A 24014-nucleotide genomic window follows, 5' to 3' on the forward strand; every position below is an offset into this window, starting at 1 on the left:
ATGGAGTCATTTGGGTTTAAACAGTATATTGAAAAAGTTCTGGGCAGATGAGCAGTAAACTCAAAGCAGGAGTTCCCTTGGGAGAGAAAGTAGGATTTACAGGGATTGGGCAAAGCAACATTTTTACTTTTTTTTTTTTTACTATATATATTCAACTTTTTTTTCTTTTGCAACAAAACAAAACAAAACCCTAAAATACCACATATGATGTGTGTGTGTAAGCCATTAAAATAAACAACCAAATAAAACCCCAAACAAACCCACCAATCCACGGTGGCACTGGAGCCTTCCTTCCAAGCCAGCCCCTGCCCAAACTCCCCTTACAGTAGAAACGCTCTTGGGGGCACAGCATGATTTTAGATGGTCACCCGGCATCAGTAACAAGGACAGCAAACCTACAAGAGCAGTAAGGGAATGCATCACACGATTTAGCCCAAAGGCACGACAAAAGGGAAGGCTGGGCTCCTGAGCTGTCTCGATGTAGGTTTTCACCTCTGCCGTGCACCAATTGCTCAGCCACCAGCTCTATTTTGTCGGTGGTAAAACAGCTCTGATCCTGCTAATGCAAGCGTGCTTACAAGCCCTGTGATATCACCCATCCCTGATTGAGCCATATTGCACCTTGGCGGGAGAAGACAACAGCTAACAGGTAGGTGAGAACGCGCCCTCTCCGCAAACCTACCTCGGAGAACCTCTGCACATCTTGGGTCAGCGTGCCCACTCGCTTCCACTGGTAATGCTTTAGCAGCTTCAGGATGGCTGGATTCACCGCGTTATCCGATGGGACAGTCCGAAAGAAATAAGGGTATTTTTTCTTATCAGCTAGAACAGGCGTGGTCGCAGCAAAGGAAAGCTGGAAAACACAAAAGAGGCAACACCTTTACTGGTGGGTTTCACGGCTGTGAGCCAGCCCAGGATCTTTCCGAACGGCATAGAGCCCAGACCCTAAGCCTGAGGTGGGGCACAAACACATGGGGCAAGACATTTTTTAAGCCCCTTTGTTGTGAAAGTAACACATTATAATTGAAGAGAAGGTTTCAAAAATGCAAAATAAGAAGGAAAAAAAATGCACCAATAATTTATCCCTCATCAGCGAACCACCATTACCGTCATTTTTATCTCCTTCTGGTCCTTTCTCCACGCACAGTGATTTTTTAAAAAAGAGGTTCTTGAGATCATTCTACATACACAATTGAACTCCGCCCCACTCCTTAACATTATCCTACAAGCATCGAAACCATCCTGTTTAAAAAACAAAACAAAACCTCCTTGCAAACATTTTAATGGCTGCATAATATTCCAGCATATGAACACATCATGATTTACTGAATATTCTCTAATTTGGGGGCATTTAGACCGTTCGTAATTTGTCATTATTGTCATATTAGTCTACAAGCATCTTTGTGCAGAGCATCTTTGCTCCACATTTTAGGCTATTTCTATTGCATAGAGTCTGTGATATAAAATTTCCCAGATAAAAGATATGAGCTTTTAAAGATTTAATACTTATCCCCCCCCCCCCCATTGTATCAATTTACACACCCACTAGCCAGGTATAATTAGAGGGCCTATTTCAACACAGTCATCACAACAGAGAGAAATAAAACATTCCTCTATATAATCTTATAATGATCTATCACTAAAAAAAATGAATCATATTGCATTCATGGGTTATGCATAATGTTGAGACCATTTCCATGGGATCGCTAACCAGTAGTATGATCTATTTTAGGAGTGACTTTGTCATATCCTTTGCTTATTTTTGAGTGGTATTCTAATGCTTTTCTTACTGAATTTAATGAAGACTTTTTTTATATGTACAGCATCCAAACTCAGACTATTGCAATGGCTACAAATATCCCGGTTTGTTTGCTTTTCATTGTGTGTGTGTGTGTGTGTGTGTGTGTGTGTGTGTGTGTTTTAATTTACACTCAGTAGTCAAATCTGTCTATCTTCCCCTTTATTATTCCTTCTCTTTCTTTTAAGTGCCAGTAAGTTGCTAAATTGGATTTTAATTATCTGTCCTCCAAGGCCCAGCTTAAATGTCACCTCCTCCATAGCATTTCCTCTGATCTCTGCTCTCCCTTTCCTCCTGGCTTCACCCACAGAAGGCACTTATCACACTTTTTGATCTTTGCTGTGTGAAGGTGGAAACATGGTTTCTTCTTGCTCGTCTAATTTGCATCTACCTTATTAGAGGCGAGGTTGAGTACCTTTTCCTATGCTCAAGAGCAATTTGCAGTTTGTTTCTGGAAACCATTCACATCCTTTACCTGTTTTCCAATTTGATTTCTAGTCTTTTTCTTATCAGTTGGCATAAGTGATCTTTTACACTAATGAAACTAGCCCTTTGCAACAGAAGTTGCTAATGTCCCTCTAGTTTGAACTTTTTCTTTTTATGTTTCTTACAGTGTCTTCTGACATAGAGACTTTTTTTTAAAATGTGGTTGAATTTATCAATTTTTTCTCTTTAATGTCCTCAGGTTTTGTGTCATATTTAGAAAGGCCTTTCCCTCACCGAGATTATTAAATAATTCTTCCATGGTTTCTTTTAGTCTGTCGTTCACCACACCACACCACACCCCCATTCCCTCTGTTCCTCTCTTCCTTCCTACCAGCCTCCCTCCCTTCCTTCTTCTTCCTTCTTTCTTTTGTCTCATGTAAATCCTTTGCCCAGAGAAGGCATAACCAAGGCAAGCTCACCTGCCACCACCTGCTTTCTCCCTGAGCCCTTGCCATCCTCGCAGCAGCTCTAGACCTAATCCATCCCAGAGTCAATTTCAGCATCCAGAGAAATAACATCCGGTGCCCTCAGGCCCCAGCTGAAGGTGCTTTTATTGTCTCTCCTGTTATCTGAGGAAGCACTCCTTCTCCCCTCCCTGCCAGACTTTTGCAGAGTGGTGCAGGGGAGACTTTGTCCTTTCCTGGTCTGGCTCAGAGGGTAGACAGCCACTACCTAGGACCCCTGCATCTCTTGCGTCCAGCCAGCAACCTCAACACATCCCATCTGTTGGAGATGAACATAAAATATCCCATCATCTGTCCCCTAGAGCTAGAGGGTACGTGTAGGAATGAAATATCCCATCATCTGTCCCCTAGAGCTAGAGGGTACGTGTAGGGACATCATCCCAAGACTGGTAAAAGTCAAGTGTAGAATGACAGTTTTAAAAAGTTCTGGGTAGAATAAGAACAAATAGGGAGAACATACAGAGGGGAAGATCTCCACTGGACACACTGAGGAAGGCTTCCGTTCAGAGTTGCCCAGCAATGGAAGAAATGAGATCCCTGTGTCCGGAGGTATGCACACGGGGGCTGGACTACGACCTATTGAGAATACAGAGGGGTTCCAAGGCGTCTGTGAGCTCCCCAAAAACTCTATGAAAAGGCTTGTGTGGTCATGTGTGCATTACTGACATGCACGTTTTTCCTCACGGAAAAGAGGATCCATGGCTGCTATCAGATTCACAGAGAGGATCCCACAACCCAAACAAGGGCAGCACCCCTGCCTGCTGGTGACATTTGGGTCCCAGGGTGAGCACCAGAAATAGATGTTCTCTATCATCTCCTCAAACACAGGGTCTGTGATTTTTCTCTCAACATTAAAACAACACTTCAAGCCTCCTACAGTCACCAGTGTAAGAAGGAGCTATCAGAAAAATCCGGGAGTAACTCTTTCAGGACCTGGGGTGGTATATGTGCCATCACCTCCCCCAAAATGCTTATCTAACACAATTTGGGAAATATTGGTTTTCTGATGTGATTTCTGAATCACACTCTGGTTGATACTTTATCACTATTGTCCCATCAATTCCAGGTCCACAATTAATTGTTGCTTGAACAACCTCGTATGTTTGCCCTGTAGGTAATTACAGTGGTTACTGTTCAGTGAATAAATGGCCCATTGTGTTTACAATGGGCTTGGAGTACAATATATGCCCCCGGTCTAAATCATGTTGGGTGCAAAATATTAACTGGCACTGGCATTTTCTGCCCCATTTGAGATAATGCACACTTTGATTGGATTGCTCTGCATCACCGTTCCTCTGGCTTTAGCCCCCTAAAACTTTCTTCCATGGGCAAAGTCTGCACATGCCTAGTAGCGCTGCTGAATTTCAGAATTGCAGGAACCTGAGAAGTCATCTAGCTCTGGGGTTCTCAATATATTTTTATTGTGTTGTTGGAATTGTGTTATTGGCTGTACATTGGAATCGCTTAGGGAGATTTAAAAAAAAATATGATGCCTTGGTCCCATGGCAAACCAGATGCATCAGAATCTCTGGACCTAGAGCCTAGGCACCAATATTATTAAAATTCTTCACAGGTGATTATGATGCCCAGGGAGGGTTGAGAACCATGAACATAGCTCAACATCTCTAGTGTTGAATAAGTAGGCTAAAACCTAAAAAATGGGGAGATGTTGACATATTCACCATAGCCAGGAAGAGGTAGGAGCAGGACTCCAATCCAGATCTACAGGACTCCAATACCAGCTCTCTTTCTCCCCCTTGCATCCTATGTACTTGCTAGGCTAGGCCTTCCTTCCAGGCATAGTCACTCTTATGGCCCTAACTGGAATGCCAAACCTTTCTGGGCTCTCCTGCCTTATATCTCACAGCCAAGTTAATTTCATTTCATTTCTTTCTTTCTTTTTTTTTTAAGGTTATTTATTTATTTTGAGGGGGGAAGGGCAGAGAGAGAGGGAGAGAGAGAGAGAATCCCAAACAGGCTCTGTGCCACCCAACTCGGGGGTCCATCTCATGAACCATGAGATCATGACTTGAGCTGAAACCGAGAGTCAGAGGCTTAACTGACTGAGCCACCCAGGCACCCCACAACCAAGTTCATTTCTAAACAGACTGTGATGATTGAGGCTCTGAGCTAATCCCTAACCAAGGATTTATTTTGGAGAGTACTTTTAAATTGATTTTATAGTTTTGTTCTCATTTATAGTTTTGTTGCATTGTTTTGAGAATCCGGCATATTTAGTGTCTGCTTTTGGAATTTATTGAGATTTTCTTTGTGGCCTATTCTACAATCAATTTTTCTAAAAGTTCCATGGTGGCTGGAAAAGAGAATGCAGTCTCAATTTGTAAGTTATAAAAGTCTTTGTCAGACTTCTTATGCATAACAGATATAATCAACAAAAGTATCTTATTATCACATGCTTTGTATTTCTGTTTACTCGATCTGTCAAAGATTAGAAGACTTACTACATTTTTCTCTATCGTCTCTGACAATTTCCCTATGTATTTCAACAGTTTTTGCTTTTTATACTTTGATTTTATGTTGTTCTCAGCATAAAAGTTTATTACAATTATATCTTTATTTTTCAGCAATGTATATCCTTGTCTAGTCCAAACACAGGCACTTAATCATCATTACATGAACTAAGAATTAAAATATTTGTCAAGGTAAAACAAACCTTTCTGTCACTTTATTACTTTTTGACTTATATCATGTATAATATTAATATTGAAACCCTTACTTAATTTCTGCTTGCATTTGCCTGCCACAGATCTGATCCTCCTTTTATTTGCATTCTGTTAAGATTATTTGAAAGTATATTTCTTGAAAAGAGCACATGGATTTAAAAACATATATGCTTATTGCTGTAATAAGTTCTTGACCTTGCACTTACCATCCTGTTGGCAGTCTTACTCTTTTTTTGTATGCTTCCTATTTGTTTCCTCATGTTCTCTTTGGTATTTAGACTACCTGTCTACTCTTCTCCATTCTGGATATGTTAATCTTGCTTCTTGTCTCAACCTGCTGGAGTATCTTTTAATATTATGAAGAAGGGCAAGTAGTTGAAAACTTGCTGAGGATGACCCTCAGTTGCCTTGACACACACACGGTAGAATTTAGCTGGGTATAAAATTCTTGGGCTACACTTCTCCCCCTTGAAACTACAAAGTGATACAGATGAGAAATCTGGGGCTAGTTTGACTCTTGTTCCTTTGTAGCCATCTGGTATCCTCTGCCTGGATCCCTGAAGAATGTTTGTTCTTTATTCCTAGAATTCAAAATATTTCCCAAGATTGATCTTGGTGTGGGCACTCTTGATTTTATCTGAAACGCAGGGAATCCTCCAATCTATACACTCAGGTCTTTCAACTCGGAAAAAAAAAATCTACATATACTCTAAATGTAGTTTATACAATAAGTATATAATCTCCTGGTCCTTGTCTTCTGTGTCTCACAAGAGCATCTTATTGCTTTCCTACAATCTTTCCTTGCTAATCTTTCTGGGATATGGTGGCACATCATTATTATTTGACTCTGCAGACCTTTGACTACAATGTGGTACATAAACAATTCAGCCATTCAGCTTCTTTGTTCTACAAGTTTGTTGATATGCTTTCCAACAGCCTCACTTTTAAGCTTTATTGTCTCTAATATATTTTTATTTTGTTACTGAGAGTTTCCATTTTCCAAGAATTTTGTATGATCACACCCCGACATCTTATCTCAGGCTAATTTATGGAGACCATGTTTTTTCTGCATATGATTGAGGATGCCAAGTATGTTTTGGAAGTTTTCTTCTTTATCCTACAATAGAACATTTTCAGAGATGGACTCTTCCTCTGCTTTTTCTGGGTATTATGCAACTTTGATTATTTTTGCAATATTTTTTCAAAGGCTGGATGTTAGGTGTTTCTAGTGTACTCATTGTCAAAAGCAAGGCAGGTCTTTTCAGACATGGCTTATCAAATAACATAATATGTGGATTGCCCTTGGCCCTGTTTTCTGTCTTTTTACATTATAATTGAATATTTTACCCAGAAAACTGAAAAAGAAGTATTCGAGCACAGTCTTAGGTGTCCAAGAGGCTCTCACTTTTTGCTGTTCTACATTAATGAGGTGACAGCTTTGCCCTCAGTGCCTAATTTTCAGATACTCTGGATCAACACAGTACATTAAATTTCCATCATGCACAGTTGCCAGGGTTTTTCTGTCTTGCCCATAAAACTGTACTTGGGAGGTTTCTGCTTCCCAGTATGCAGTGCATTCCTAATGCCCTCCTGTCTTCTCCTTATCCAGCTTTTCCTAGCAATTTATAGCTTTGTTTGAATTTACAAAGATAGATAAAAATGAAGAGAAGAAAGCATCTTGGTTGCTTCAAAGATCAGCAACTGTGAGTAGAGGTGTAGCTGTCCAATTTTCTGACTGGCAAAGCCCTGGGTCTCTAACGCAGATTGTGGGAGAGAGAGGGAAAAGTCCATTATTTTTCAGAACAATTGTTATTTTACGAGGTAGTGTCCGGAGTGCTGGGAGGCAAAGCTTAGTGGGATTTTATTAATCTAGCTCCATCTTTTTTAGAATCATCGAAGCTGCCAAACATCTAGGATGTCAGTTAGTCTTAGAGCCCCTTGGTTCTTTGAGGTAGGAATCACCATCCATCTTACAGCCGGAGAAACCAAGGAAGGAGAAAGGTGATACAGTTGTGCAAGGTCAATACAGGAACTGTGAAGCTGGTCTTTTAAGTTCACATCTGGTTCTCTTTCTTCAACCGGCTCTGAACTTCCAGTTCCGGGTGAGATGAGGCAATGATCCAAACCTGAAGGCTTGCTCCTTCTTCTGAGACCCAGTAGCACAGGGGGCAAGGTTTCCAGTCTCTCACACATAGAAAGTTTCCGTTCTGGGGGCACACCTTACCCAGCAGAGTAGGAAGGGGAGAGAGTCGTCAGCATCTCTCTCCTGGCACGCAGTATTTTGCGAGTTTAGGGTGTGCACATTGAACCACAAGTCACTTCAACGTTAAGCTGAGGCAACTACAAGGCCACTTTAGGGACCTGGGAAAACCAGGCTCAACCCTGTCTCTAGGACCGTGAGAACAAGGGCATCATTTCTTCTAGGCGTCTGTTTTCCTCACCTCTGAAAATGATGGACAAAGGATTTCAAAGGTTCCTTGCGACCACACAATTCTGCTTTTCTCCCCAAGAATTTCCTCCAATTGAGGAAAATGATGAAAAAGTTTGTTCACTTCATGCGGGTATGCATTTCATTTGATCTGATTTATTCAGATAATTGCCTTTGCGTCTCACTTCTCTGCAGATGTGAGCCCAGATGAAAAATGTAAACATACCTCCCAACTTCAGGATCTTTATTAAACTCCGAGCCACTGATGGATTCTTGCCTAAATGCAATTCATTCTTTCCCTGGTTTGGGGTCTCTGACTTTAACTTTCCTGCAGAGATTCGGCCCTTTTCAGGTGGAGAGTACATCTAAGAGCGGCCCTCCTTGCTAAATCCTAGGTGAGAAACTGGGGCCAGAAGCAAGGGGGGCAGAATAGGATGGAGGCTTGCTCTTTTCTCTGCTTGGTTTAATCTCTTTCCATGGGTTTGCTGACTGTTTCTGTAATTAAATGAGGGAAGTATTTGTCATCTCGGGTCCCTTTCAGCCGAGATGAATGGAATGCAACTTTCTCAGGAAGCTTCTGACAAAACCCTGTTTGTGGCCAGTGCCAGGATGTATACAAAGGCACTGGGCTGGGTGCGTTGGGAACTCCGGGCTGCTTTAGGTCTGCGCCAGGTCACCGCTGTACCCAAAGCCCTGGCGAAAGACTGGACACAAAGTGCCTCTCCACAGATGCCCGTGAGATTAATGTGATGCAGAGCGGTTGCAAAGCATTTCCCGAGTTAACGAGGGGAAAGGAATGCCCGGCATCGGGGTGGGTTCGTGAAGCCCCAGTCCCCCGGAAGGCTTGCTGGGGTGTCGTGCGGAGACCTGCCCTAAGGTTGGAGGCCTCTTTAGGCAGACATCCCGGGCCGGAACCACTGGGGGAACAATCATCTCTCCTTTTGTTGATGAGTGCTAGTTTCGAATCACTCAGAGGTGCATAGCAGCCTGGCTCTCACCACTCACTTCCATGCCATATTCTTCAGGGCGGGGCGGGGCTCAAAACAATTCGTGAGGGAGGTAGAGGAGGCATCATTGTCTTCGTTCTTCACGGAGCAACTGAGGCTCAGGGAGGTACAGTGACATGCCTGAGACCACATAAGGGGCAAAGCTGGGATTCCAGCTCAGGTATTTTGACTCCTTGAAGTTGTATGATGAGCACCTGCTGTGGGGCAAACATCACATTCAGGGCTCAGCATTCACTGTCTCATTTGATGGGCAAAATAATACTATGAGGGAGACACTATTGTGATCTGCATTTTTCAGATGAGGAGACTGAGGCTCAGGGAGGTTAAGTCACTGGCACTTGGTCACCCAGCAAGCAACAGGCAGAGCAGGGAGACTGACGAGTCTTTGCTCATTCCGCAGACTGCTATGCTTCTATAATTAACAACTTCCAAAACACATTTACTTCTTTAGTTTAATTTTCATCTTCGCAAAACCCCACCATGTTGGTAGAGTAGACAGTATTACTCTCGTTTTATAAATAAGGAAACCGGACCTCAGAGAGGTTGAGTGAGTGGCTTGAATTCACACGTTAGCAAGTGGCAAGGCTAAGGCTTGAACTTGGGACTTTCCTTTTTGGCAGCTCTCTCTTCCAATATTCAAGGCTGCTTCCTAGGGAGGCACCCGGTACAAGGGGAGAAACCAACGAGGGCAATTTAAAAGAAAGGAGAAGAAACAATAAGATTTGCTTAAAAGAAACAACAATAACACCGAATCACTGGCTTATAATGCTTTTGATTTCCCTAAGGTGGCCCAATTCAATTATGTGAAACAGAACTCATACATATATTTGGCTTTTTATTTAACAGAAAATTCTTCATATTTTTCTTTTTAAACTTTTATCATGAAATATAAACTACATATAACTGTATAAGTGTATGAAATATACATGTTCGGCTTAAGGAGTAATGACAAAACCAATATCCAACTGCCCATCACCCAGCTTAAGAAATAGCTTTTATTTATTTGTAAATATTAAATTACAAAGTAATTTACTTTTTCGCTTTTGTTACGCGGTCCTGTAATTTTTACTCCTTCATTCCCCACCTCAGCATTTCTATCATTATCTGATGCAAAGAAGATAGGAAAACAAATATTACTTCCCCAAATCCTTCTTTCTTTCTTTTTTAAGTCAGACGTGGGAGTAAAACAGAGAAAAGGCAAAACCAAGCCAGTGCTGAGAAAGTAGTATGGTCCATAAGGGTAGGAATTCAGGGTTTCAGTTTCGATGGGTCAGGTCCAAGCTCCAGGTCTGCTACTCACTGTTCAATTTTGGGAGCACTCCTTCACCTTGTGGGATCTGTCTCCTTCTCTGTAATCCAGGGTGACATACCCCATCCCACTCCCGTCTCAGGATCAGAGTAGTATAGGCACCCAGTGAATGATGGCTAATGTCAGATCACAACTTCCAGACTTAGACATTATGAGGGTTACGTGCTGTTTCTTATCCTTATGAAAGGCCTTTTAACTTACAAAGCTTCTCCCTCAGTGATACCTCAACCCCGAGGAAGGCAGCAGGGAGAGGGGTATACCCATTTGACAGATGAGATGCCTCGGTGAATGAATGGGTTCACTCGCTGTGATGTGGCTGCTACCAGACAGAGACATAATTCTAAATCAGGCCTTCTAAATCCTAATGTAGTGAATGTAAAATGGCTTGTTAATTTAAAAAAATAATAATGATTATATTGCTTGTCTAATTGTGTACAATTAGAATGTATGTCTTTAATTCTCTCTTAAACTTCTGGTAAAATGTTCCATTTTCCCTTTGCAGCTGTACAGGTGACAAATGTAGGAAATTAGCAAATTACATTAGAATCCTCTTCGGCTTCCTCAGCTCCTTTGCACTTTGCTTTCAGTTGATGTCTTTATGGGTAAGAAGTGCTCTCGTGTGATCACAGCTGTGAAGCCAACTGCCTTTTAATTACCACACTGCAAAAATCATGTCTCCTCATGTCAATTTAGCACCTCTAATTAGTCGATAGGTTGACATCATATCTATAGGGGGAGAAAGGTGTGCTGGGGCCCACCTCAAGGCTTGCAGTGAAAGCGCATGCAGTATTTCTGTCTGCTGGATCCTCCCATCTCTTCAGGGCCAGCTCCTAATCATCTGTCCAGGCCTACTCATAGCCACCTCCTCCACGGAGCCTTCCCTGTTATCCCTCAGTTCTCCCAGCACTGGTTTTTCCTCTTGCTGTGGGAAGGCTGGATCTCAGGGACATCAGGCCTCCAAAAGAAGGGGTCATCTTTGGTTCAGTTCGCCCTTGTAAGCCAATGCCTCCCATAACCAAGGAAGGGAGTGGCAGAACTCTGGACTCCAGACCTCTGAGATTCGCTTCATGGTCAGTCCGGGGAAAATTAATTAAGTTGAATCAAGATAAAATATTCAAAGGTGCTTTCCAAGAATGTGAAGTCTTCCTCGAAAGGGTAGAGGAAGTCATTCTGGACCAGCGGGGCTGGAGCTGGGACACAGGAAATGAGCACAGACACATGGCCATGGGACATAAAGACCCAGCTTTTCCATATACCAGCTGCAAATCTACCAGCAACGTTAGGTCTCAGTTTTCTTACCTGTGAAATGGAGAGACTAAGTCCTGTCCTGACTAACTCTCCAAAGGCTCGTAAAAAATAAATGAGAACTTGGAGGTGAAAATGTTTTATAGGAAATAAATCCCTGTGCTGATGGAAGGCAAGGGTTACAAAACCTACCTGGCCTGGTCACCCTTCACATTTTCTACTGTTTCAGCCTCCTTTCTCTCCCTCTCACACCAGCCTCTATTTCCCAAATCATATCAGGCCTCTCTCACTCCCCTATGAAAACGCTTTCCCACATACACACACAGATGCTTCCAGGCTAGGCCAGCTGGACCTCCTCCACCCTACCCCCATCAGACCTTATCACACTATATTGTAAGTACATCCTTACTTCCCCAATGCTACTGTAAGATAATAGCCACTCAAGTTGTTGGATAAGAAGCATTCAAATATTTGCTGAATCAATGAATGTATGAATGAAGGCAAAGCGAACAAGCTTCGTGTGTGGGGTCCCAGAGAGAAAATGAGGATCAATAGATGACTGTTTCGGGGAGGCTGATATGGATCAATATTTAAGAAGAAACATTTAATAATGAGATATTCAAAAATGAATCGAAACCTTGCAAAGTACTGAGTTCTCCATCGCTGGAGGTATTCAAGGAGATGCTCAAGAATCACATATCTATCGAGGTCATGGAGGTGATTCCCAAACCAGCAGGGGGATTGCACGAGTCAGTGTTGTGGCCTATGTATACTGCTGGTGGGAGACCCAATGATTTTAGTTGAGCCCCAGATTAATATTTTATATCTCACTAAGTATGTTTTCTCTTTTTTACTTTTACACCAGCTTCTTAGAAAGTGATACTGATTTTCCCATTCATGGTCTGTAAATAAAAAGACGAGTGTATTTAAGGGAAAATATGAAATAAGTTAACAATCCAAGTGGTATACCCAAGGGTCTATGAGATCGGGGAACCACTGGATTGTAGGTTCATTAAGGAGTCCTACAAAAATATATAGTCCTCAGAAATTAAAATCTCCTCCTCAAATCTCCACCACTTTCCATTACATTAAGTCATAATATGAATTGAAACAATATAGAATGAGTTAGACTCTTATTTGGGCACTGGAGAATATGCACTACCAGAAGTACCACAGGGAGGGTAGATAGATGTCTCGACTGAAAGAAATTAATTACATTTAAAAGAGAGAATTAACTGTACAAGTAGAAATGGCCTAAGTAAGAGGGCCGCCATATTTAGCAATACTGGGGACACACTTGTACTAAAGCTTATTCTTTTTTTGTCTGAAATTTAAATTTAACCAGGCACCTGTATTCTTTCTGGTAATCCTACGTAACCATCCAAGCCAGAGACGGTAAATAGGCGGGACCCTATGTGACATCATGAGCTGGCTGACAGTGGCTGCACAGAAGTGGGTCAAGTCAGCGAAGAGTGTGCAGTGATCAATTAGTCATGCCTGCAGTTAGCACAGGACCGGGAAGTAACGGCACCAACGTCATTCATTTATCTGCCATCCTGAACTTGTCTAACTCCTCATTTTACACACCGAGGACCAGAGAAGACAAGGGACTTGCCCCGCTCACAGCCCGAGCCCACGGCTGGGCTGGGCTAAACTCACTTGCCGCTCCATGCTGCCTGCTCAGAATCAAAACAGAATGCCACCAACGCCATGATTATGTAATTTCAGACTATCCTCAGCAAACATGACCACCCACATCATCGGCCAGAACGCACACAGCCAGTCAAAGCCTCCACCTGATCCGACTTATCATCATGACTGCATCTGAATGCTCTAGAAGAACACAAAAGATGTGAAACAAAATCCCTTTACACCAAGACAGCTCTGTTGAAGGTGATGTCACTGTGACAGAAAGCGCTCAGGGGTCTGAACCGCTGTGCTCTTTATGGACTATCTCTTGCTAGTAGAATTTTACATTTGGCTCCTGGTAGAATATGCAAACAAGTGTGCTTTATAACAAAGCAGATATTTCACGTGCTGTTTACTGAAGTAGGTGGAACTGAACTAAATTTGGGCTTTCTTCTCCACCTTTCCGTTGGTCCCCTCCTCTTTCTGGGCCTGGGGTTCCTCGCTGTTAAAATAAGGAGATGACGCTGGCTGGCTTTTTATTTCAGCTCCACCATTTCACGAGCTTGCAGTTCTGTGTTTAATTGACAAACCAAGGAGGGATTCTTTCTTTAGGCCACAGAATGAAAACTGCAGCACTCCAAGACTTCGTCAGAGGGGTTTCAAACCAGCCTCTCTCAAGGCAGTTAGTTATTCAGTCTAATCGTCTTAAGTCTCCATCTGGATATTAGCCTTTTACTTTCTGCTCCTTCTTAATCAAGTTCATTCATTCGTTTTCTCATTCATTCAGCAAATACTTATTTTCTAGAAAAATTACAGATGCATTCTCTTGGCCCACAGATCCCACTTCTAGAAATTCATCCCCCAATTGTAGCTGTAAAAAATCAGGAATGTCTTTATATACTGATAAAACAGTGAGCTCTGGGAAAATTAAGGGGAAAAAAGTAAGGTGCAGAATAGCATATCTAGTATGCTCCCTTTGGCGTGAGAAAGAGGAAGAGGAGGGGCGCCTGGGTGGCTTGGTCGGTTAATCGTCCGACTTCGGCTCAGGTCATGATCTTACAGTCCGTGAGTTCGAGCCCCGTGTCGGGCTCTGTGCTGACAGCTCGGAGCCTGGAGCCTGTTTCAGATTCTGTGTCTCCCTCTCTCTCTGCTCCTCCCCTGTTCATGCTCTGTGTCTCTGTGTCTCAAAATTAAATAAACGTTAAAAAAAAATTTAAAAAAAGAAAGAGGAAGAGGAAGGTCGCCTGGGTGACTCAGTGGGTTGAGCATCTGACTTTGGCTCAGGTCACGATTTCCCAGTTCGTGAGTTCAAGCCCCACGTCGGGCTCTGTGTCGACAGCTCAGAGCCTGGAGCCTGCTTTGGATTCTGTGTCCCACTCTCTCTCTGCCCTTCCCCTGCTTGACTCTGTCTCTGTCTTTGTCTCTCTCTCTCTCTCTCTCTCAAAAATAAATAATAAACATTAAAAAAAAATTTCAAAGAGGAAGAGGAATGAAAACACACACTTACGTATATTTGGAATGAGAAACACTAAATAAAAAACTAATAAAAATGGTTATCTACAGGAATGGCAGGGACCAGAACAGAGGGAAGCTGTATCGGGTCCAGAAATTCTCTATTTGTTGCATATTATTTTTAATTTATTTAATGTTTATTTATTTTTGAGAGAGAGAGAGAGAGGCAGATTGTGAGTAGGGAAGGGGCAGAGACAGACAGAGACACAGAACTCGAAGTGGGCTCCAGGCTCTGAGCTGTTGGCACAGAGCCCAACACGGGCTCAAACTCATGAATCTCGAGATCATGACCTGAGCCGAAGTCGGATGCTTAACTGACTGAGCCACCCAGGTGCCCCTTGCATATTTTTGACTATACAATCATCTAAAAGTTATATATGTTTTAAAAAGAAATCAACAGAAAGAAAAAAAATAAATCCCTAAGGCCTGAAAACAAAGGTACTTAAGAGTATAAGAGTTGCTAATACAATCACACAAGGAAAAATCTGTAAAGAAACTTCTAGATGCATCTTCACTGTCCAACTAGGAGAAATATAATCTCCCCCCCCCCAAGGTACCCCCACACACATTCCCAACTTTCCATTATTAAAATATTCAGACCTACAAAAAGGTTGAAAGAACATACAGTGAACCCCATATACCCTTCACCATTTGGCATTTTCCACATCTGCTTTCCTCTCTATATACACATACACATGCATATGTACATACACACACACACATATACACACGTATACACACACACACACACACACACACACACACACACACGTTTTTGGTTTTGATGCATCTGAAATCAACTTATAAGCACTTTGACACTTGACTCCTATCAGTCCAGAATGCACCACCTGAGAACATTCCCCAGTAGCATTACTGGGTCATTATCGCACTTCCGAGAATAAAGGGCAATTCAGTACCATCCCATGGTCAGTCCACACTGATTCTTCAATTTCCCCAAAATGCCCTTTCCATTGCTAAAAATCAGGATCCAATCAGCATTCGTGCCTCTCATTTGGCTGCTATATTTGTATCATCTCTTTTCATCTGAGAACACTCCCCTGCCTTTCTGTTATGGTTCTTATTGTTTTCCACAACATTAAATTTTCTGAAGAATCCAGGCCAGGTGACTTGTAAAATGTCCTATATTTGTGTGATTATCTCCTTGTAGCCATATTAAAGTTTAAACACTTTTTTTTTAACGTTTATTTATTTATCTTGAGAGAGAGAAAGTGTGTGAAAGCAAGTGGTGGAGGGGCAGAGAGAGATGGAGAGAGAGAGAATCCCAAGCAGGCCCCACGCTGTCAGTGCAGAGCCTGATGCGGGGCTGTAACCCACGAACTGTGAGATCATGACCTGAACTGAAATCAAGAGTCAGATGCTTCCAATTTCTGCTCAGGTCATGATCTCGCGGTTCATGAGTTCGAGCCCTGCATCGAGCTCTGTGCTGACAGCTCAGAGTGTGGAGCCTGCTTCAGATTCTGTTTCTCCCCCCTCTCTGTTCCTCCCCTGCTCGTGCTCTGTCTCTCTCTCTCTCTCTCAAAAATAAATAAACATTAAAAAAAATAAAAATAAAAAAGGCAGACGCTTAGCCGACTGAGCCACCCAGACGCCCCTTAAATGCTTTTGATTAAAACATCTTAAGAATTATATTTTCTAGTTCAGTCCACTGGAAAAAACCTAGAAGCAGTGAAGCCCAGTAGCAATGAGCACAGCTAGCATCCAGATTATGGTTCCTAAATATGATTCCCCAGCAGGAAGAATCAGGAATGCTTAGAGAAAGGGCTGATTCCAAATCTAAGGCAGGTAAATATTAAGTGTCCAAACTAATGGAGGAGGAGGCAGGAAGGGAGAGAAAGAGGAGGGGGGGCAGAGGGGAGGGAGGGGAAGAAAGCCTCAAAAAAGGGAATACTCTTCTGCAGAGGAGAATGCCAGCATTAGTGTAGAAGTGGGGGGTGGGAGTTGAATCAGGAAAGGACCATTCTGCAGCCCCAATATAACAGTGGCTCCCCAAGGACCGTCATCAGGTAAGATTGTGGGCCTCCAAAACTTGCCCCACATCTTACCTAATAATTACTAAAGGGAGAAGATATCTTTACAATAAATCTAGCAGATGCTATCTTAACCAAGCGATCAAATTTAGCGCCATCAAGAATAGTCCAGAGGTGGACCTCTTGACTCAAAGCACTGGGAAGAACATGTTTGGATTCTTGCCAAAATTGTTTAACCTGAATCAAGCTGTGAAGAAACGATCAAACAAATCCAGATTTGGGATTTGGGGAACATTTTATAAAACAACTAGCTTGGGCCTTTTAGGAAGGTCAATGTCCTGAAAGCAACAACAACAACAATAAAAATAAGTAGGAGATTAGAAGTAGCAAATTCAATTCAAGGGGGCTAAGTACATGACAGGGTTTACACAGCATGCTATCCCCAAATAAATGCCAATAAGGACATTCTGGGGATAATTGGGGAAATTTGAATATGGGCCTCATATAGGTAATATCATATTGCTATTAATTTTTAGGTGTGATAATTATACTATGATGATGTAAGAGAATACAATTGTTCTTAGGAGAAGAACAGCCTCGTACTGACATATTTAGTGGTGAAGTGTCGTTATGCCTGCAGACTATTGTCCAGGCCTTTGACAAAAAAATGGGTGTAGGGGTGAGATGGACAGGGGAAGGAGGGGGAGAGGAAGACCAACATGGCAACACACAAACAACTCGTGTACCTACGCAAAGGATATATGATGTTCATTGAGCTTTCTCTTAATTTTTGCAGGCTTTGAAAATTTTCCAAAAAACTGGAAGAAAATGTGGAGGAAAGGTAGAAACACAAGTAGAGCCGCCAAAACACTGACTGCATTAAAAAATAATGTCTGCGGGGCGCCTGGGTGGCTCGGTCGGTTGAGCATCCGACTTCGGCTCAGGTCAGGATCTCGCGGTCCGTGAGTTTGAGCCCCGCGTCGGGCTCTGTGCTGACAGCTCAGAGCCTGGAGCCTGTTTCAGATTCTGTGTCTCCCTCTCTCTGACCCTCCCCCATTCATGCTCTGTCTCTCTCTGTCTCAAAAATAAATAAACGTTAAAAAAAATAATAATGTCTGCAACTGATTGGAATACAGTCCATATAATATATATTTTAAAGATCCATGAATTCATAATGCTACTTGCACAAAAAGGAGAGACTGAGAAAGAGAGAACCCCCAAACCAAACAAAAACAAAAGATTCCTGGAGGTTCTCCTAGCTTCCAGGCCATATGCTGGGTTCTGGGGTTCCAACTAGTGACAAGGGAGGTAGGGCCCCACCCCTCCCCCACCCGCACTGCCCCCCGATGACTGAGGGGACTGACAACCACCAGGCAAGCTCCACACTGAACAGGAAACTGAACCTTGCACGACAGGGCAGGGTGGGGAGAGGCAGTTGTTACGGATGTGTCTACTGGAGGCAGGGATCTGGGTGGAAAGTCTCCTCAGAGAAGAGAAGAGAAGTCTCAACCTGAGAACTGAGGAAAGAGCCCTTCTTGCTCGTGGGGGCTGCTGGGGTGGGCCAGAGCTGCTTTGCTGCACCGAGGGTCCACGTCCCCACTATTCTAGCAACAGGCCTGGAGTCTCAGAAGACACCCAGGATGAGAGGGGGGGGCCATTCCCGCAAAGCCACCATGCCATCTCCCAAGTAACGAGGACAGTGCTAGATCACAGCTTGTGTGGGAATCGGGGGCCAGTCTGAGAGAACCATGCTTCTGTCGGCATCTGGGCATAACATCTAAATAATTGTCTAACCCAGGATCCTTTGTCTCAGGTTGAGTGCTTCCCACTTTATAAGGCTTCAGCTCTGTATCATGGAAATAATAAATTATTTAATTTCCTTGGTACACAGAACCAAAGCAAAAGTCTTCTGTATAATTCAACGCTAATGTAGGCTAGGCTCTATTAAAAAACAAAACAAAACAAACAAAACCAACTCATTCATTATAAAACCACCCAGAATAGAGCTCCTAAGTACTATCTGCTTGAAATACTTAGCATAGTTACTGATTTTCACCAACAACCAGTCATCTCCTTTTTGAGTTCAAAGGAGCTCTTTATTTTTTTACACAACAAGTGACTAGATGAGGAACAGGTTTAAAAGTGGTGTGTGTGTGTAGGGGCGCCTGAGTGGCTCAGTCAGTTAAGAGTCGGACTTTGGCTCAGGTCACGATCTCACAGTTCGTGGGTTCAAGCCCTGAGTCGGGCTCTGTGCTGACAGCTCAGAGCCTGGAGCCTGCTTTGGATTCTGTGTCTCCCTCTCTCTCTCTCTCTGCCCCTCCTCCACTCATGCTCCGTCTCTCACTGTCTCAAAAATAAACAAACATTAAAAAAAAACAAAACAGTGGTGTGTGTGTATGTGTGTGTGCGTGCACAAGCACACGTGCTGAGCGATTTACAGGGACAACACAGGCCAGCACTGAGGGGCTCAAGCCAGCCTGGGTGGTCATCTGCAGACAGGCAGGAAGCTCATCACCGGGGAAGGCTGGGAGGGATCCCAGGGGCCTGGAGGGAGCCTCCGGACACCCCACTCCCACACCCTGAGGCCTCAGCAGGAAGAGGGGAAAGTCTCTTTGACCTTAGATCTTGTTTTCCTCATTTTGAAAACAGCCTAACTAGGAAGCTTCCTCCCCTGCTCTTCCTTCCCCACAGTGTTGCCCGAGGGTTAAAAGCGACTCGCTGACAGGCATTGTATCTCGTGGTTGCCAACATAGACGCTGGAGCCACTTAGTCCGGGCAATTTCTCGGCAAGACACTCAACCTTTCTGTGCCTCAGTTTCCTCACCTATGAGATGAGGAGAATAATAGCGTCATAGGGTTGGTGGGTTGGTGTGTGGAGTAAATGCACTAATCTATGTGCAAGGTTAGAACCGTGCCTGGCCCATAGCAAAGGCCAGAGAATGTAGACCAGGAGTATTATAAATTGGTTTGTAATAGGCCATCTGGATGTGCCCATTCTTGATTTAGGACTACCTACTCAGTGCCAGGTCTTGTGTGAGGCCCTTGAGGTGCAGCCATGACTCAGACAGGCAAGGACTGTCTTGGGGGAGTTCACAGTGGGTAACACTGAGACCTCATCAGAGAATTGTAAAGTACTGAAGAAAGGGCAAAGGTGAAATGAATGAAGAAAACACAAAGCTGGGGAGCAGGGTTGGGGGAGACTAGGGAGGCTTCCTGGAGGGGGTAACGCTTAAATTAAATCTCAGGAAATACACAGGGCTCAGCCAGGGGAGGAGGGAACCAGAAAGGCACCTAACAGTGGGAACAGCATGGGCAAAGGCCTCAGAGCTGTAGAGAGCTGGCTCTATCCCCAAGCACGAGGGGAATGGGTGACAGGGGGACCTACCAGCAATGCTGGCCCTGCACCTTGGCCTCTGCTTATGGTGTGGCCTGACACAAGCTGCTTGACCTCTCTGGGCCTACCTCCTTCACCTGTAGAATGGGTTCTCTACCTGGAACACTCTGGTGGAGAATGCATGTCTGAGTGGCTCAGGAATGGAGGGAGAACCAGGCCCAACCCAGGAACCACTACAGGAGGGAGTCACATGCAGGAAACAAGAGGGAAGACAACAGATTTAAGGCACATGGTGATAGCTTTGAGCTACAGGATTACAGGGAATAATGACATGACTTAATCATCTGGCCCCACCCTTTCTCTTTGCAGCAGGAGGCCCAGAGAACACAGTGGATGCATAGAGGCCGCACAGCTAGTCCCAGAGAGCTGACCCCATGTCCCAGGGCCCTACCTCTTCCTGGAAGGTAGACCAGAAGGCCACCTTAGTCTTGGGAGGGAAGAAGAATACAAGGCACAGTGCCTGGAACTCTGAGGGTCTTGTCTAATCTCACAACCAGCCCAGGGTCTGCCACCCCACTGCATGTCAGAGATGAGGCACTAAGACTGGGAGAGGCTAAATGACCTGCCCAGAGTCACAACTAGTAAGTGCCAGGGCCTGGATGTGAGCCCCAGCCCATGTGACTCCAAGCCCAAGAAATGTACCAGGTATTGTCATTATTACAAGTTGACTGAGCACATTAGCCCCTCTGGGCCTCTGTTTCCTCATCTGTACAAATGGGCACAAGACCACCTTATCAAACAGGATAAACACAGAGCAGTCAGGGCTGTGCCTGACACCAACCCCGTGCTCTTGTCCTAGAGCACCCGCCCAGTAGCTGCACAGCATCCCAGGGCCCACGCAAGTGTCACTACAGTCCTTGGAGGAAAGCAGAACGGTTATGGATGAGCGTGTTCAGGCTCCACTGAGGGCAAGTGGTTTGTGTAAGGCCGCCCAGCTGGGAGACGGCAGGGCCAGGATGGGAAGCCAGGTATCATGCGAACCCGGTGTCCTTCCCATTGCTCCTTACTGGGAGCCACAGGTCCCCCGTGTGTGCTCCTGGCCACTAGGGGGTCAAGGGCCTTGCGAACTGAAAGGACTCCCAGGCTGGCGTGTCAGACCGAGGCTCAAGCAAGACATGCTCCGTCTGCGCCACAGTTTGACAAGAGTCCTTGTGGTCCATGATGCTGAGATGCAGGGAAATCCAAAGGTGGTGACACCTGACATTCTGCAAGTAGGTTTGGGGGCTGAATACGTATTTCCCTTAAGTCCCTTCCAGGGTCTGAACACCTACCCTTGAAACCCTTCCCCCTCAGCTGACACATCTGCCTTCAGAGACCCCAGGCATCTTAAATCAGCAAGAATCGTCTAGGATCTTGTTAAAATTCAGACTCAAGGTCAGTAGGTGTGGGGTGGGGCCTGGGGCTCTGCATTTCTAACAGGTGCTGCTGCTGCTCTGTGGCTTTAGAGAATCTCTAGACCAGTGTTTCCCCAGGTTCCCTGATGATATGAACTATCCAAGGCGATTGTTAAATAAAAATCAGCTTCCCAGGCTTCCTCCCCAGGATGTGATCAGTGGACCTGGGAATCTAATTCTTAATTAGTACACCAGTACCCTGCCCCCACCCCACCCCACCTGACGAGTTCTACCGGTGGGTACATGTGGGAAACTGCACAATCTAGCCCCTCATCTGGTGGCTGAATCCCCTCTGAGCACACCCACTAGGAGCCGCCCCGTCTCTACCTGAGGGTGGCTCATCACCTCATCTCACTCACTGCTGTGCATCAGAATCACCGGAAACGCTAATCAAGCGCCCAGAGGCCCAGGCTTCTAGAAGTAGGACGGAGCCTGGGCAGGGTGACCAACACGTCCCCGTTTGCCTGAGACTTTCCTGTTTCCCATTTCCTGTCCACGTGTATCGTGTCTACCCTCACGACAACCATCTTAGGTTGCTATTATACCATTTCACACATTTGTCCTCCTGGAGGGAACTACTTCTCTCATTCCCTCTCCGGGCCTTTCCAGTCTCAACTTGTAATTCCAGACTCAACTCACTGTAATCTGCTGTTGTGCTGTGACCAGCAGCATCAGCTGTACCGTAAGGAGTGTGAGTGATTTATTTATTTAGAATGAATTATTTACACCCCGAGTATTTCCAGAAAGGGGTTGAGGCAGTGAAAGACGCATAAACAATGAGGCCATTGGGCTTACACACTGGGAGCTGATATTACTTTTGATACCATGGTCTTGCATTAAAAATGGGGGTTAGAACCTTGAATTGAATCTTGTACCAGATGGACAGGAAGGATATGGGTTGGGTCCTTGGCAGGAATAGACTGGGAACCTCCAGGCACTTGGTCGACAGGACCGTGCCCTTCTTTGCCTCTGCTTCTGTGAAAACTCCACCCAAAAAGAGCATGTGCACCTCTTACAGCTGCTTGGGGTTTATTTCGCCTTCCCTGCAAGTTCTCTGTTTTCACTTCACTGTTCTGAATCACCTTCATGGTCTGTGATAGTTCATTTCATCCACGCGACTTTGAATCTGGACACAAATGGAGACATAAATCTTCAAGGAATTCCCAGCCCAGGGCCTGGCCAGCGTCTCAGATGGCAGAAGCACCAGGAACGGTAATATCAACCTTAGTCTGTAGAGGGCCTACAGTCTGCAGAGTGCATCCACCCTGCTCCATTAACCCTGTCCTGTCTGATGCTCTCAACAGCCCCCCAAGAAGGGCAGACTTAGCCCATTCTGCAGATGAGTCCAATGAGGCTCCAAGAGGTTGCTGATTTGCCCACACCAGTTCCATCAAAGAGAGACACGGGGGGACGACTACCCAGAGCGTCTGGGTTCTAGGCCTCTAGAACCTCACCAAACTGCCTCTCTGCCATGTCTACCCATCCTGGGGTGGCAGTGCTGGGCAGTGGGATATGTGCTGGTCTGGGAGCGCCTGGGAGAGCACAGAGCAGGCACTGCAGTGGTTGAGTTTAGGGCATGAATAAATACATAGAAGCATGAGTCAGTGAAGGAATAAATGCCTGGGAACAGACCCCCTCTTTCCCTCCAGAGGATCGCTGGGGTCCTGCCCAGATCCCTTTTGAGGGCTCGTTTTTCCTCCTACCCACTTGTATCCAAATTGAAAGCTACCAATGTTTCCTCACCACATGGAGGACATTCTGCCGGCTCTCAGAACCGGAATTTCCTGTACCGGGCATCCCGTGACACGGCCAGGAAGGCCCACCCATAGTGCATGCCCTTAATATTGCTTCTCCCTCTCTCCCACCGCCTTTTTTTTTTTTTTTTTATGGATCCAGAAGGTGGAAGCATCTCATAGATTATTAATGTGCTAAATGGCCCCTCTGGAGACCAGCGCCAAGAAATGGCTCCAGCCTGGCCTGGATTCTTGGCCTCCGTCGTCTTTCTTAGACAGCAGCCACAGCAGCGGCTTCCAGGTGTGCTCAGTCACACCGCACCTCCCGAACGGTCCTCATCGGGTCCACAGTCTGGCCACCCAGCCACGCGTGGATGTGGCCGCCGTGGCGTGGGCTGGGAGGGGGACAGACTTGCAGCTGGGTGGATTTTGACTCCCAGGGGCTGAGGAGTGGGCATTGTGTGCAACGTGGCTCGCTGAAGAACCCCCATCCTGCCCCTGACACTTTGGTTTCAGGGTGTGTTTGGTGCCAGAGTAAACCACCCTTGTTGTTGATATACAACGGGGTGATTTTTAAACTCTGCTAGCTGTAATTAGAGATCTGCTTCTGGTGGAGGAGTCCCCATCACTGCAATGATGGCTACTGTTTGTAGTCTATAGAAGTGCTTTCACTTAAAAGGGAAAGCTTTCCGTGATTGTCACAAATGGCCTACAAGGCTACTTTGCTATCCCCATTTTACGTAAAAGCAAGGCTGAGAGAGAGAAATGAGACCATATTTTAGTGTATTCTGCAGAGCACTGGAGGGTGAGCCATGGGACTCTCAGCTTTGCTGTTACTGTGAGAACTTGGCCAGGTCCTCCCCACTCGGGGCCTCTGTTTCCCCATCTGCAGAATGGGGAGACTGGACCCGATGCTTGCCAGACCCTCCCCGCTCTGGCTTTC

The 24014-nt window shown here is 44.9% G+C and overlaps 1 protein-coding gene across 1 annotated transcript in view; it reads right to left on the bottom strand.

The window, feature by feature from the left end:
• The window catches only part of GABBR2 (gamma-aminobutyric acid type B receptor subunit 2), a 352196-nt gene that overhangs the window by 210065 nt on the left and 118117 nt on the right, over nt 1-24014 (bottom strand). The window contains exon 3 of the mRNA XM_045042557.1: nt 683-853. Within this exon, the coding sequence (XP_044898492.1) occupies nt 683-853 (171 nt within the window). The remainder of the gene's footprint in view (nt 1-682; nt 854-24014) is intronic.

The sequence above is a fragment of the Felis catus genome, chromosome D4, assembly GCF_018350175.1.
Source record: "Felis catus isolate Fca126 chromosome D4, F.catus_Fca126_mat1.0, whole genome shotgun sequence".
Classification (NCBI taxonomy): domain Eukaryota; kingdom Metazoa; phylum Chordata; class Mammalia; order Carnivora; family Felidae; genus Felis; species Felis catus.